At 35.3% G+C, this 14,853-nt stretch overlaps 1 protein-coding gene and 1 long non-coding RNA gene across 4 annotated transcripts; both read left to right on the top strand.

Moving 5' to 3' along the window:
- The first annotated feature begins 419 nt into the window (after positions 1-419).
- LOC144425734 (uncharacterized) lies at positions 420-1,849 on the top strand. Its single transcript, XR_013477610.1, has 2 exons — positions 420-539; positions 773-1,849. It is a non-coding gene; the product is annotated as an uncharacterized LOC144425734 (long non-coding RNA).
- A 1,452-nt stretch (positions 1,850-3,301) lies between these two features.
- Positions 3,302-13,689, top strand: LOC120345551 (uncharacterized). 3 transcript variants are annotated; one of them, XM_078115290.1, is made up of 2 exons: positions 3,302-3,416; positions 10,807-13,689. In XM_078115290.1, the coding sequence occupies exon 2, from the start codon at positions 10,819-10,821 to the stop codon at positions 13,417-13,419; it is 2,601 nt and encodes an 866-aa protein (XP_077971416.1). In that variant the 5' UTR covers positions 3,302-3,416; positions 10,807-10,818; the 3' UTR covers positions 13,420-13,689. The 3 variants fall into 3 exon arrangements, with proteins under 3 accessions (XP_077971416.1, XP_077971417.1, XP_077971415.1); XM_078115291.1 differs by lacking the exon at positions 3,302-3,416 and adding an exon at positions 4,344-5,090; XM_078115289.1 differs by lacking the exon at positions 3,302-3,416 and adding an exon at positions 6,790-8,134.
- The last annotated feature ends 1,164 nt before the right edge of the window (positions 13,690-14,853 follow it).

Below are 14,853 nucleotides of genomic sequence, written 5' to 3' on the forward strand. Positions count from 1 at the left end.
AGATCATTGTCCCCTTTTTTCTCGCTTTTTGTGTTCTTCACACGGCTGCGAGAATTAGAAAGCTGTAATACTGTATGTTACTTGTTGCAAGTCTCGTTCACGAAATCTATATATCGATACTAAAAAGGATGTACCCGTTGCAGGCACCTTACAGTTAAGATACCGTACAGGTCAACCAACTGCAATTTCGAACCAAATAATAGTAGACAGTCATACCGGTACTGATGCAATCAAGGTTACCGGTAGCCTACCGTATGTCAGTACGGAAGAATTCGCCTTCGATACAATGTTGCATTTTTATTAAACAGAATCTATTAGTGAATTATTTTCGTAACTATGTTTAATCGCTGCGCATATGGTATTTGCCGGTCTGACAACCTGTACGGTACCCCTGCCGTTCAAATGGAGTAAGATTTGTGCCTTTTCTGAAGCCACATATTGACCGCCAAAAAGCAATGAGATGGATAAAGGAATGCCACAGGCCTCACAGTCGATTCAACCTAGGAAAAATCACCAGAAATACCTACGTGTGTACCAAGGTAGGCCAACATAAATATTGTTTTCGATACCTATGATATATTCAATATGTTAATTTTTATATGAAATAAATTTTCATACAAGCATTGCGTTCCATCATGCATTTTCATGGAGGCGATAGACCAAGTGATGAATACCTTGACCCTATATCAGATTCTTGTCGCCCAAAGCACCATCAAATAGTGAGGTAAGGATATCTTATACCATAATTTAACTTTGAATCATAACTTAACAGGATCTGTCACCAGATACTTCATTTGATACAGAGACATGCGAATCTGACGAAAGTGAGAAAGGATTGTCAGGGATCCAACCAGATCTGCCCCCAGACTCTTCAGTTGAAACTACCTCAAGTGCCGCTAATGAAAATGACAGTGCTTTGTCAGACAGCAGAAAAATGTAAGCAAGCATCATCATCATTTTATTTTGGTTCTCTGGCATAAAACAACACAAAAAGTCAACATACAAACAAAATGCAGAGAAAACTGGAAGTCGAGCATAACTTTAAATTGATTTCAAAAAGTAGGCGGCTACCTACAAGAAAACGAAATAATGAGAATAAAAGGGCACGAAAGAATTAACAAGATTCAGAATCGGGCACCATTTTAACGTAATTCAAAATGAGAAAACACATACTTCTTCCAGCATTGGTGTCATATTTGCTAACCGTAAAAATGATGAATAAAGAAGGAAAATTAATATTGAAGACTTGGGACTTCATGCAGAATTTTTTTCAATCTATTGGTGATAAAATGATGTTACTTTATGGAGGATGCTTCGCATGCAAGCCATGTCCGGTGTGACCCTGGTGATTGCAATATTATTTTTATGCGGACTGCAAAGTCACACAATGCTGCTTCTGATACCAGAAGTTGGCCCGGCACTTGGCAGTATCTGTGGTGTGTGATAAATATCCTTATTTTGTTAGGTTGTTTTGCTTTATCACTGTCATATAAATTACAACTTGTTCATAATCCCTGATAACTTTAGAACCGAACCAAGTGGTGGGTGTTTGCCCATCTGACTATGGGCTGACAATATAACAATGAGGTAGTGCTCAGTGAGCGCAGTTCTCCCATATTATCAGGAGATGAAACCAGGCAGCTTGAATAAAATAACTCAGCAGTAAAATCTTTGTGATGCATTAAGTCTGTGAATGGAATTGTGAAATGAATTCAATTCTATTATTTTGATGTTCCATTGCTTCCATGGTTCTAGTTTGTTGTGCCTAAAAGCATATATCTGGTGTGTATTTTTATCCTATACAACACAATATCTGGAAAACTGTATAATTTGTAGTAATTTTCTTGGATTTTTTTTTCTTGCTTGTTCCTTCATCATATATTTTTCATAATCTGTTATATTCTATTTCTACACTGAATGAATAAACTATAATGTAAAACCTATCAGATACCCGACTGTTTCTGGTTGAAACGGTATGATTGGAACTCTGGCTCGATCTAACTTTGTGGGCTTAGCACCAACTACAGACGACAAAACTGTTGGATCTATTTTGTTCCCTCCATATAGGTTGTTACCAATGCTGGGGAAGGCTTGTACATGCTTGGCTCGGCGGAAAATCTTTTATCCCCCCAATTTCATCTGTCGAATAGTCTTGGTTAGTCCAACGATATGGCAACAAGCACCAGTAGTCTAGTTCTGATGAATATGTAACAATTTTCAAACCATGTTCATCACTATAACATTATTGGTCTTGTAATTTTATGTGGTATGTAATCAATCATAATACCTCAATAAACCTGTTGAATCTAATCTTTCGATAGTATATTTGCACCCATCTTACTGAGCTAATAAATCTGTGTTTCTATGATACGGCACCGTGCCTAGCATGTACAAATTGCACCAGAGACTTTCCAGCGACACCTCTTTTTGAAAATGATGTGGTGGCAGAGCCTCCTGAACTTATCTATAGCACTTGGCTGAACTCCAGCGTTGAACCAGGATTGACGACTGAACCATCATGAATGTATCTGAAAAAGTATTCATCTGTTCATAATTACAGATTGCTGTAGTTTGTGCAATTTTTCCAAAAATGTATTTAGAGGACTTTTTATACTGCCCCTGCATTTCATTTGTTTCTATACTAAACCCATCACTTTAATCCTAACTTGGACGCTACATATCTATTAGTCTATGAACCATGGGATACGGTACCGGTAGTATCGCAGGTCTCACAGTCCCTCTGATATTCTTCAACCATATAAGTTTAAATATCACCTTTCAATGAAAAGTTTTGTATCCTTCTCCAGCTGGTGGAAAGAAAAGTTCTTGGAGAACCACGTCATAGAAAAGTCATCTCTGAGTGATTCCATTTTTGTACGTTAATGAAGCTTTTGGAACTACGTTAGGTACGGTAACGGCAATGTGAAGGCGGAATAACGTTAATAATAGATCACTAGACAATATCTTATAACTTTAGAAGCACGAAAATACCGCCATCACCAGTGAAATGCCATTCGAAGGCCTTTAAAACGAGCAACTTACCATTCTATCGCCCTACACAAGCCTGAATATTTGCAATGTTTGTCTGAGCGAGCAAAATCAAAACAATAAAGGTCAGAGGTCGGGGAAAGGTCCACGTAATTTTTCCGCGTAGGATTAAAATAAAAAATCTATGACAGTTGCTTCAGCGATCAGGCAAAATCGACTTCCCCGGTGTTCTGCATTCAGGAAGCTCGAGTACAGGGCTGCCACTTTAGATGTTTTAGATCTAGATGTTTTTTTTTCAAGATCTAGATGTAAATTTGGAGCCTAGATGTTAGCTATAAAATCTAGAATTTTTTTTTTCAAGGTTCTGAATATAATTCAGTGGGAAATAAATAAAGAAATGTGTGTAATACCTGAATACTGTAATACCGGTAGGGGTAGGTGGATGAATATTATTTCATTATTTAGAAGTATCGATGTAAGATTGATAAAACAGTATATATTTACGATAAAACTCATTCATATTGTATTCGTCCACCGGTACCATACAGTCATATGTACTTGAAATATTTGAATAACGAATTAAACATGTGACGTTTTAATTAACGTTAAGTAGAAAGGACGACGACGTTGGTCCGATGATGATGTTGCCAAGGGTAGGGATGGGCAATATAGAAAACCGAATCCGGAGGATTCGAATCCCAAAGTATTCGAATCCAATGGGATCCGATATCAGGATTCGGTTTCCGCCTTTCCGACGCCATGCGTCAATTTTTGTATTTCAGGTTTTTCATTTATCAATTATAGACGAGCGTTTTTCTCGCGGGGAAATCTCTCTCGTTTAATTAAACTTACGTCTGCTCGCAAAGAGCCCGTAAATCGGTAAACATCAAACACTGTAATTTCAATCGGCATATTCAGGACAGTCGGCAATATAACCTCAAGGCGAAGACTCGTTATTGCACCATTTTTGCGTTTTCCTGCTTTGCTATCTAGCTAGCGTATGATAATGATAATTATCTGTGCCGACTTACTGGTGATATTCCGATGATCTGAAATCTGAATGCAACAATCTTTAATTGTTTACAGACGTGCATTGCTTCATTTTAAATTAAATGATTTTTCGCGACCTACGAGTTTTCCCAAAAAATGATGCACGTAAAGCAAAAGCCAGGCGTTAAATGTTATAATAACATCACTTGCGATTAATTTAGATCAAATATTATTTCAAATAATTTTATTATATCATTTTCCGAAATACAAAGTTATATCGCAAAACGCGAACATCTGTCACATTTAAATTTCACTCTCAAAAGATTACATATTTTGCGGTCGGTTTCTATCGTTTAAGATAGACGCACGTTTGATCGAGTGTCTGTAGTATTTTAGTCGCCGATAAATTTTGAAAAAAGTTGCCGCATCTGGCGAAGATAGTGACATATTGAATTTGAGTAGGGCTAAGTCTGGGTAGATAATGATTAATGAGAACATTTCTATCGTTCAAGATAGATGCACGTTTGATCGAGTGTCTGTAGTATTTTAGTCGCCGATGAATTTAGAAAAAAGTTGCCTCATCTGGCGAAGATAGTGACGTATTGAATTTGAGTAGGGCCAAGTCTGGGTAGATAATGATATGTAACGATATTCATAGAAAATGAATTCTTCTTTAGATGTTATTACCTAATAACTAAGTACGAAATCACGTTTACGGGAACTTGGTTTTACGTGTCTTGCTCGCACAGAATAAAAAGTTGATTTTAATTGATAGTGGTTAAATTTAATATTTTACAACGGCGCATAGGTTGCAGCGGCCACACGCTGGTTATGCATCTAATTAATTCAGCCGGTATGTTTTAGTACACTCGACATACTTACAGTAATAATGATTTAAAGCCGTTTCATGTCTATTTTTGTATTTAACAGCCTACTATTAAAGCGTGTCTTAATTTAACATATCAGTATTTATTAGTATTTAGGGATTACATACATTTGGAACAATTGAAGGCAAAAAATATTGTGATATTCATAAATTTTATTGTCCTGGGAACTGCCTGTTTAGTATCAAATGAAATCCAATGTTCAGGACATAAAATAATACATTTATAGTAAGTAATACATTTGCAATTTTTTAACATCTAAAACTAGCAATGTGGAAATTCCCACTATTTGAATAAGTATGAAAATAGAATAGGATTCGGTATTCTGGATTCGATTTAACTATTCTAGAATAGTAAATTATTCTACATTGCCCATCCCTAGCCAAGGGTTTTAAAATTATTAAGTTATTTAAGTCTATATGTGCTATTGAATGTGTCTCTCTTTAAACATCAACCTTTCAAAATGCCAAAGTGTATACACTACCAGCAAAAATTTAGAAAAGATTGGCTTAAGGAATGGTTGGCTCCTTCAGATGACTGGATGATAAGAACAACTGAACAAGGTCTTTTGTAAATTCTGCGGGTGGGAATTGAATTCTAGGTTATGATGTTAGCTTCTTCGACATCTAATAATACTGTATTATGGTTACTTTTCAATAAATTCAATGACTTCATATCTAGATGTATTTTCTAGATGTTTTTCGAGGTCAATCTAGATGTTTTATTCAGGCAAAAGTGGCAGCCCTGCTCGAATATGAAAGCGGCCCTCCAAAGCATTGCATTATACAATATGAATTGCCTTGATAGATATGAGCCTGGGGTGTCCGAGATAGGCTGTTGGGCACTTATTGTTTGTGTTTTCACTGTTGCTTTGTGTGTGTCGTAGTGACATACCGTACAGCTATACCGGCTCGATTGGTGATTTTCTTAATTTTTCAATCATATTCATGTATTATCACAAGTTTAACACCCTTTGCAATTTGCAGTGTATCTGTGTATGGCACCGGTATCTCGTCGTTCATTAAATTAGGTATATCAAGCATTATCAAGTCCATGCCTCTGAAAACAAATAACTGGCTAACTAACCCCATACCGTACCAGACATGGACTGGTGACCTGAAGAGAGGCCGTGGTTCACCATATGATTAAGACGCTTATCGCCTCTCCTCTCCTGTATTCAAGCTTTATCAAAATTTGATCCAAGGCCTATGGATTTATCTCGTTCTGTCCCACAAGCTGAGACTGTTGTGATAAGTTTGTCTCTGCTCATGTAGATTTATGTACTGTGCCATAGACTTCACAGGTAGAGTTCAGAATAGATAATTCGGCTATCCATTAATAACATGATAAACAATTGGGCAGGAAAATTAAATATGGCGAAAATTTGGCCATAGAAGTTATTTCCAACTAGGGCTGTCCAAAATCGAATTTTTTTGATTCAAATTGAACTGAATAATCGAATTTTATTGCGCAATCCTAAATTCATCTCTAATGTACAATAAAAAACTTCTTTTTCAATATCGTGATAACGTATGTGCAGTTATATCTAAATTATTACAAATACTTTGCATAACTATGTTTCCAGAGTTATAAAACGAGACCACAAGCCTCCTTGAACTGGTCAAAAAATTGGGGTTTCGAAAACTTTCAAGTGTTAAGAGTTGGACTCTTTTAATGCCCGTAGTTGATATTTTATTCTTATCATCATTGGTATTATTAACTCAATATTTTTTGTGAAATTTTCAGTAAAATGAAAAACAACTATTAATATAGATATAACTGTTGCCCAAAAAATTTAAAACTGCATTTCGGGAACTCACGCGGGAAATTTAAAGCTAGTTTGATGACATTATTATTAGGGATGCGACAAGATTCGGACTCGTGCTCGGATTCGGCCCGAGCCTTTGATGATTTTACCGAGTCCGTGACGTCATACGTCACGCGATAGTCAATCGCAGACTGAAGGCGCTTTCGACGAGAAATTCAATATTTTCGTTCTGTTTTGCCACGAGACTGTCCAGCCGGTTTTCTCTCACTATTTCTCTCTTTTATCCAACTATCTAACAGGGGGCTTGCCTAAGTGAAATTAAAAGATTGCGTCAAATGTGAAATTCACAACAACGTAAGGCGTTTAACGAACTAAAAAGTATGCCTCGTTGACAGCGAAAATCCGCCTGACGGTGTTTAGTGAATATTTTGCCAAGTCCTATTTCGAACATCTACTGATCATCGACCATTAATCCGTAGTCAGCGAGTACTCACATTTATAAATAAAAATTGCGTTGATTTTTGACAGAAGTGCAACTCGGAAATGTCCGTGGCGTTATAATCATTTACACGCTCGCATTCAGCGCCGATCAAATGCATGAATTATGAAACTATTACTTAATGTTAATCTGAGTCGATTTTTTTTATCGTAATTTAATCAGTATTTACATATGCCATCATTATTGGTGGGTTAAATCGACTTATTCGATTTACGAATACCGGAATGTGAAATATTGTCAAAACTATTTTTGAAATGTTCTATAAGACTGAAAACTCGGTAATAACATGGCGTTTTTATTTCATAATTTTGTCATAATCGCTGATTATTTTTTGTCACCGCTATCGTTTCGGCGGCCGACGTTCCAGTTAATGCTGGTAAACTAAATTTAAGGCACTTTGTTATTAACAAATAAATATTGATTCTCACGCCACGGCGTAAAACGTTGTTTGGTTTTTATATTTCGGACATAAATGTGAGTTCACATCGGCGAAAATGTTAAAGATCTATTAAGGAGTGAATACACAACACAAATTAATTTTCTTTTCTATCTTCTGTGTAGGATTTGATCCTCCATATCACAATTTGTAAATTAAGATCCCAATTTTAAGCGAACAATATTATCATTACTGTCTCCGGGATGTGATATATGACTTTTTTATGCTTTTAATTTTATATCGTCTCCGTGTTATTTTTGTAATATAATAATAATTGAACACTGAGAATTCACGCAACTCAGCTTTGGGTTAAAACAGTTATACTAAATACTTAAATAAATCGGCAATTATGGCCTTCCTTAGTGATCAAAATAATATTTTTCCCTAAAATATTGGATTTCCATGGATTATTTACTAATCTGTTACGCTGTTTCTAAATTAAAAAAGCGGTGTTTACCAGCTTTATGAAAAATTTGAAATTGAAAAGATATGATAGTCGCAGAAAGAAAACAGAAAAACAACAACACAAGATTTGTCACCTTCGTCGTTTCCGTCTGTTAGCGAGAGCGGTAGGTGAATTCTTACTCGTAATTCGTTGTGAATAAATGTTAATAAATTTTCTTTTGCTTTTCAATGCGTCCTGATTTGTATTATTAAAAGTGGTTGCGTCGGAAAAAGAGAGTCATTCTCTCCTTTTGAGCGTCCATTCGTTACTTATCTGTTTCACTTTCTGTTTCAATCAACAATTGCTCATTCCTCTTCATCATTATCAGCGCCAACTAAGAAAAATGATTGTCCCGAAAGCAAAACACTATGTGCAACGATATGAATTACCGATACATAGTCTCATTTTACACAATGTTTAATTTACGACCAATATACGCGAACAACAGCTTCACGTTAGGCATTTATTTCGTAGCTAATGAAAAAGTATTGGACTCGGAGACGAGTCCAGCTCAAATACTCGGATTCGGCCGAGCCGAACCTTTTTGGATTCGTCGCATCCCTAATTATTATTAGTTAATGACCATATTGTTGTTGTACAACAGCCATCAACTCGCAAGGATGAATTATTTGTCATAGTAATAAATGGATGATACAAAGTATTGCCATTAGAAGAAATTACAAATTCTATTGAAAAAGGGCATGTACCTCCAAAATGTGTTACAGTCCTGTACCATGTTCCTATAACTACTGACTCAACAGCTACAAATCGATTTTATTTATAGAACTGGCGTTTTTGCTGATACTAAATTTGCCTTTTTCTCCTTGGGTTCTCTCAAAAAACGTCATCTTTAAATCATTATTACCGATTACTTTTCATTTATGAGCATGCATGGAATGGATAATTGCATGTCATCGGGCAATAGGAGAGACCTTTTTACAGCAAAGAAAGCGATAGAAACATGTTTTTGCTTGCCCGGTGAAAAAAGATCAGATTTCGAACATTCGGTTCGCTTGGACAGCCCTATTTCTAGGGATGGGCAATGTAGAATAATTTACTATTCTAGAATAATATTCTATTTTCATACTTATTCAAAAAGTGAGAATTTCCACAATGCTGGATTTAGATGTTAAAAAGTTTTAAATGTATAACTATAAATGTAATATTTATTTGGAAATGTCCTGAGCATTGAATTTCATTTGATACTAAACAGGCATTTCTCAGGACAATAAAACTTATTATAGGATTATTATTTTTTTTTGCCTTCAATTTGTTCCAAATGTATGTAATCCCTAAATACTGAAATGCTAAATTAAGACACGCTTTACACACTATAATAGTAAGCGGTTAAATACAAAAATAGATATGAAACGGCGTTAAATCATTTTTAATGTTAGTCTGCCGAGTGTACTAACTAAAACATACCCGCTGAGAATTAATTAGATGCAGGACCAGCGTGTGGCCACTGCAACCTATGCGGCCGTTGTAAAGTATTAAATTTAACCATTATCAATTAAAATCAACTTTTTATTCTGTGCGAGCAAGACTCGTAAAACCAAGTTCCCGTAAACGTGATTTCGTACTTAGTTATTAGGTAATAACATCTAAAGACTAATTCATTTTCTATGATTATCGTTACATATCATTATCTACACAGACTTGGCCCTAATTATACTCAATACGTCACTACCTTCGCCAGCTGCGGCAACTTTTTTTAAAATATACCAGCGACAAAATTACTGCAGACACTCGATCAAACGTGCGTCTATCTTGAACAATAGAAACGGACCGAAACAAATGTAATGTTTTGAGAGTGGAGTTTGAATGTAACAGATTTTCGCGTATTGCGATATAACTTTGTATTTCGGAAAATGGTGTATTAAATTATTCGTAAATAATATTTGATCTAAATCAATCGCAAGCAATGTTATAACATTTAACGCCTGGCTTTTGGTTTACATGCATCTTTTTTTGGTAAAACTCGCAGGTCTCGAGATATCTTAATGTAAAATGAAGCAAGGCACGTCTGTAAACAATTGAAGATTGTTGCAATCAGATTATCGGAATATCGCTAGTAAGTCGGCACAAATAATTATTATTATACGTTAGCTATATAGCAAATCAGTAGAACGCAAAAACGGTGCCATAACGAGTCTTCGCCGTGAGGTGTACTTCGCCGACTTCTTGTTCTGAGTATGCAGATTGAGATTACAGTGTTTGACGTTTACCGATTTTACGAGCAGACGCAAGTTATGTTAAACGAGAGAGATTTCGACGCGAGAAAAAACGTGATTGATAAATTAGAAACTCGAAATACAAAAGGCGCGGAGAGGCGGAAACCAAATCCTGTTATCGGATCTCGTGGGATTCGAATCCTCCGGATTCGGTATTCTATATTGCCCATCCCTACCTGTTTCCAACCAAGAATTAATTGTTTTGATGATAATTATATATATTTGAATATTATGTTGGGCTGTATATTCAATGAAATTGTATTGTTTCTAAAATATTAGAATTGTTGAAGAAACAGTAGTACTGACAAAGCAACACAGATTCAAATATGAAGTATAAATGACACAGCCTCCAATTAAGGTGTCTTATCACAATACCAGTGATCTAGTTGCTTTCATTCACGAATATTTGTTAATCACGTAGTTTTCCAAATCTGTGATTGGGCTTCTGAAATTTTTCAGTCAGTATCAAACTAATCACATACATTCAGCTGCATTTTTGCATTTATTATATGGCAATGGTCAGTGTTTGCGAAACGTAAAAAAAATTATTATCATTATATAGATATTCTGCATTATGGAAAATTATACCAAAATCATAGAATCCACCAAGGTTGTCTTTAATGAACACTTTTCATCGGGACTCGATTTGGAAAAGCATTTTCATGATGAAAATCATTATGGCACAGGAGATTTAAACCAATATCCATCTGATAACGATGTGGGAACTAGTCAGCATACCAACACCGGCGATAATTGTGGAAAGGGTTGTTTACTAAGTGGTGATGAAGAGAACTCTGATGTTCATGCACAAAGTAGAAAAAGTGGTTTGGCTGTTCCAACTGGAAAATCCGATAAGTTACAAACCAACAGGGGAGATAAACCATATGTTTGCCAACAATATGAGGAGAACCTAAAATGGAAGAGAAATTTAAGTGTGCATATGAGATCTCATACTTGGGAGAAACCCCATGTTCATGAACAATGTGGAAAGAGTTTTTCACAATTATCTCATTTACATAGGCATGAGAGAACTCATACTAAAGAGAAACCTTATGTTTGTGAACTATGTGGAAAGAGTTTTTCGCAATTATCTCCTTTACATAGGCATGAGAGAACTCATACTAAAGAGAAACCTTATGTTTGTGAACTATGTGGAAAGAGTTTTTCGCAATTATCTCATTTACATAGGCATGAGCGAAGTCATACAGGTGACAAGCCTTATATTTGTAAACAATGTGGAAAAAGTTTTTCACATTCATCTACTTTACATGTGCATGATCGAACTCATACTGGTGAGAAACCTTATGTTTGTAAACAATGTGGGAAAGGTTTTTCACAATTATCCAGTTTACATGTGCATGAACGAACTCATAATGGAGAGAAACCATATGTTTGTAAACAATGTGGAAAGAGTTTTTCGCAATTATCTATTTTACATGGGCATGAACGAACTCATAATGGAAAGAAACCTTATGTTTGTAAACAATGTGGAAAAAGTTTTTCACATTCATCTACTTTACATGTGCATGATCGAACTCATACTGGAGAGAAACCCCATGTTTGTAAACAATGTGGGAAAGGTTTTTCACATTTATCTAATTTACATGTGCATGAACGAACTCATACTGGAGAGAAACCATATGTTTGTAAACAATGTGGGAAAGGTTTTTCACGATTATCCAGTTTACATGTGCATAAACGAACTCATAATGGAGAGAAACCCCATGTTTGTAAACAATGCGGGAAGAGTTTTTCACAATCATCCAGTTTACGTGTGCATGAAAGAACTCATACTGGAAAGAAACCTTATGTTTGTAAACAATGTGGGAAAGGTTTTTCACAATTATCCAGTTTACATGTGCATGAACGAACTCATAATGGAGAGAAACCATATGTTTGTAAACAATGTGGAAAGAGTTTTTCGCAATTATCTATTTTACATGGGCATGAACGAACTCATAATGGAAAGAAACCTTATGTTTGTAAACAATGCGGGAAGAGTTTTTCACAATTATCTAATTTACATAGGCATGAGAGAACTCATACTGGAGAGAAACCTCATGTTTGTAAACAATGTGGGAAAGGTTTTTCACATTTATCTAATTTACATGTGCATGAACGAACTCATACTGGAGAGAAACCATATGTTTGTAAACAATGTGGGAAAGGTTTTTCACGATTATCCAGTTTACATGTGCATAAACGAACTCATAATGGAGAGAAACCCCATGTTTGTAAACAATGCGGGAAGAGTTTTTCACAATCATCCAGTTTACGTGTGCATGAAAGAACTCATACTGGAAAGAAACCTTATGTTTGTAAACAATGTGGGAAAGGTTTTTCACAATTATCCAGTTTACATGTGCATGAACGAACTCATAATGGAGAGAAACCATATGTTTGTAAACAATGTGGAAAGAGTTTTTCGCAATTATCTATTTTACATGGGCATGAACGAACTCATAATGGAAAGAAACCTTATGTTTGTAAACAATGCGGGAAGAGTTTTTCACAATTATCTAATTTACATAGGCATGAGAGAACTCATACTAAGGAGAAACCTTATGTTTGTGAACTATGTGGAAAGAGTTTTTCGCAATTATTTAATTTACATAGGCATGAGCGAAGTCATACAGGTGACAAGCCTTATATTTGTAAACAATGTGGAAAGTGTTTTTCGTGTATATCCAATTTACGTATGCATGAGCGAAGTCATACAGGTGACAAGCCTTATATTTGTAAACAATGTGGAAAGTGTTTTTCGTGTATATCCAATTTACGTAGGCATGAGCGAAGTCATACAGGTGACAAGCCTTATATTTGTAAACAATGTGGAAAAAGTTTTTCAGATTCGTCTACTTTACATGTGCATGAACGAACTCATACTGGAGAGAAAAGTTATGTTTGTAAACAATGTGGAAAATGTTTTTCGCAATTATCTCATTTACATGTGCATGAAAAAACTCATACTGGAAAGAAACCCTATGTTTGTAAACAATGCGGGAAGAGTTTTCCAAAATTTTCTAATTTACATGTGCATGAAAGAACTCATACTGGAAAGAAACCTCATGTTTGTAAACAATGTGGGAAAGGTTTTTCACAATTATCCAGTTTACATGTGCATAAACGAACTCATACTGGAGAGAACGCAATTATCTATTTTAAACAGGCATGAACGAACTCATAATGGAGAGTAGCCTTTTGTTTGAAAACAATGTGGAAAGGGATTTTCACTATTATTAAATTTACATAGGCATGAACGAACTCATAATGGAGAGAAGCCTTATGTTTGTAAATGATGTGGAAGGGGCTTTTCACAATTATCTAATTTACAAATGCATAAACGAACTCATACCGGAGAGAAACCCCATGTTTGTAAACAATGTGGAAAGAGTTTTTCACGATTGTCTACTTTAAATGTGCAAGAACAAAGTCATACCAGAGATAAGCCTTATGTCTGTGAACAATGTTGAAAAGGTTTTTCGCATTTATCCAGTTCTCATGCACATAAGCGAAGTCATAGAGGAAAGAAACCCTATTTGTAAATGATTAGGACTAGACTGTTTGTAAACGATTCCTGATCATCCACTCTGCATGAACGAGCTGATACTGGAGAAAACCTCACGTTTGTAACAATGTGGAAAGAGTTTTTCGCAATTATCTCGTTTATATAGACATGAGGTAACTCATTTCGCATACTTAAAATCAATGCATGTAGGTTTTTAGCATTTCGCAGATGTTTTCGTGTCATTGTCCAGTTTTTATGTACACAAGCAAAGTCATACGAAAGAGAAATCATATATTTGTAAACAATATGGAAAGCGTTTTTTCACAATTATACTGTTTAAGACAATTATCTATTCTGGATAGCAGTATCATACATGTGAAAAATACAGAAAGGGCGCAAAGTACGTGAGAGACTTTATATTTGTAATCGTGAATATGGATATACTCAAATAAAAATATTCTTCAAAACATGCCCAAGGCTGTGAATGGCGATGCAGTATATATATATGATTGTTTACATTTGCTTTTGTGTATCCAATCTCACGTTTCTCTCTATCATTGTTAGAGTAGTAATTGTTAGATGAGGAATGGATATTTGTTTGTTTTTATGATATAAAATATTAAACAAGTGTTCTAATAATTTGTGGGCATTATTTTATTATGATGTGTGATATCGTTTTCGAACTCTATGTCATTAAGACATTGGGGCAATGTAGTTGAAGGAATCGCGATAAGTGCAACTGCAGTCTGATTCAAGAATATTATTGTAGATTGTGAATGACAATCGTATAAATAGTCCGCATATGAGAACTCGTACCGGAAATAAATCTTGGATTGAATAGTGTTTTTCAAGATTATCTCATTTACAAATGCATGAACGGACCAGGTTTTCACAACTATCCCATTTATAAATGAATGAACAAACTCACACTGGAGGAAAACCTTATGTTTGTCAACAATGTGAAATAGTCACAACTATCTCATTTACACAGGCATTTCGTCAGCAATGCGGAAAACGTTTCTTATGATTATTTGATTCACGTGAATGAGCGAAGTCATTCTGAAGAAAACTCTATGTTTGTAAAAAAGTTTTTTGTGCATG

The sequence above is a fragment of the Styela clava genome, chromosome 8, assembly GCF_964204865.1.
Source record: "Styela clava chromosome 8, kaStyClav1.hap1.2, whole genome shotgun sequence".
Classification (NCBI taxonomy): Eukaryota; Metazoa; Chordata; class Ascidiacea; order Stolidobranchia; family Styelidae; genus Styela; species Styela clava.

What these genes read in the sequence shown, in the direction of transcription:
- LOC120345551 (XM_078115289.1), top strand. Translation starts at nt 8,030, where the DNA reads ATGAAAAATTTGAAATTGAAAAGATATGATAGTCGCAGAAAGAAAACA. An exon ending in TCCGTCTGTTAGCGAGAGCG is followed by an intron (nt 8,135 to 10,806) that starts GTAGGTGAATTC and finishes ATCATTATATAG; the next exon opens with ATATTCTGCATTATGGAAAA.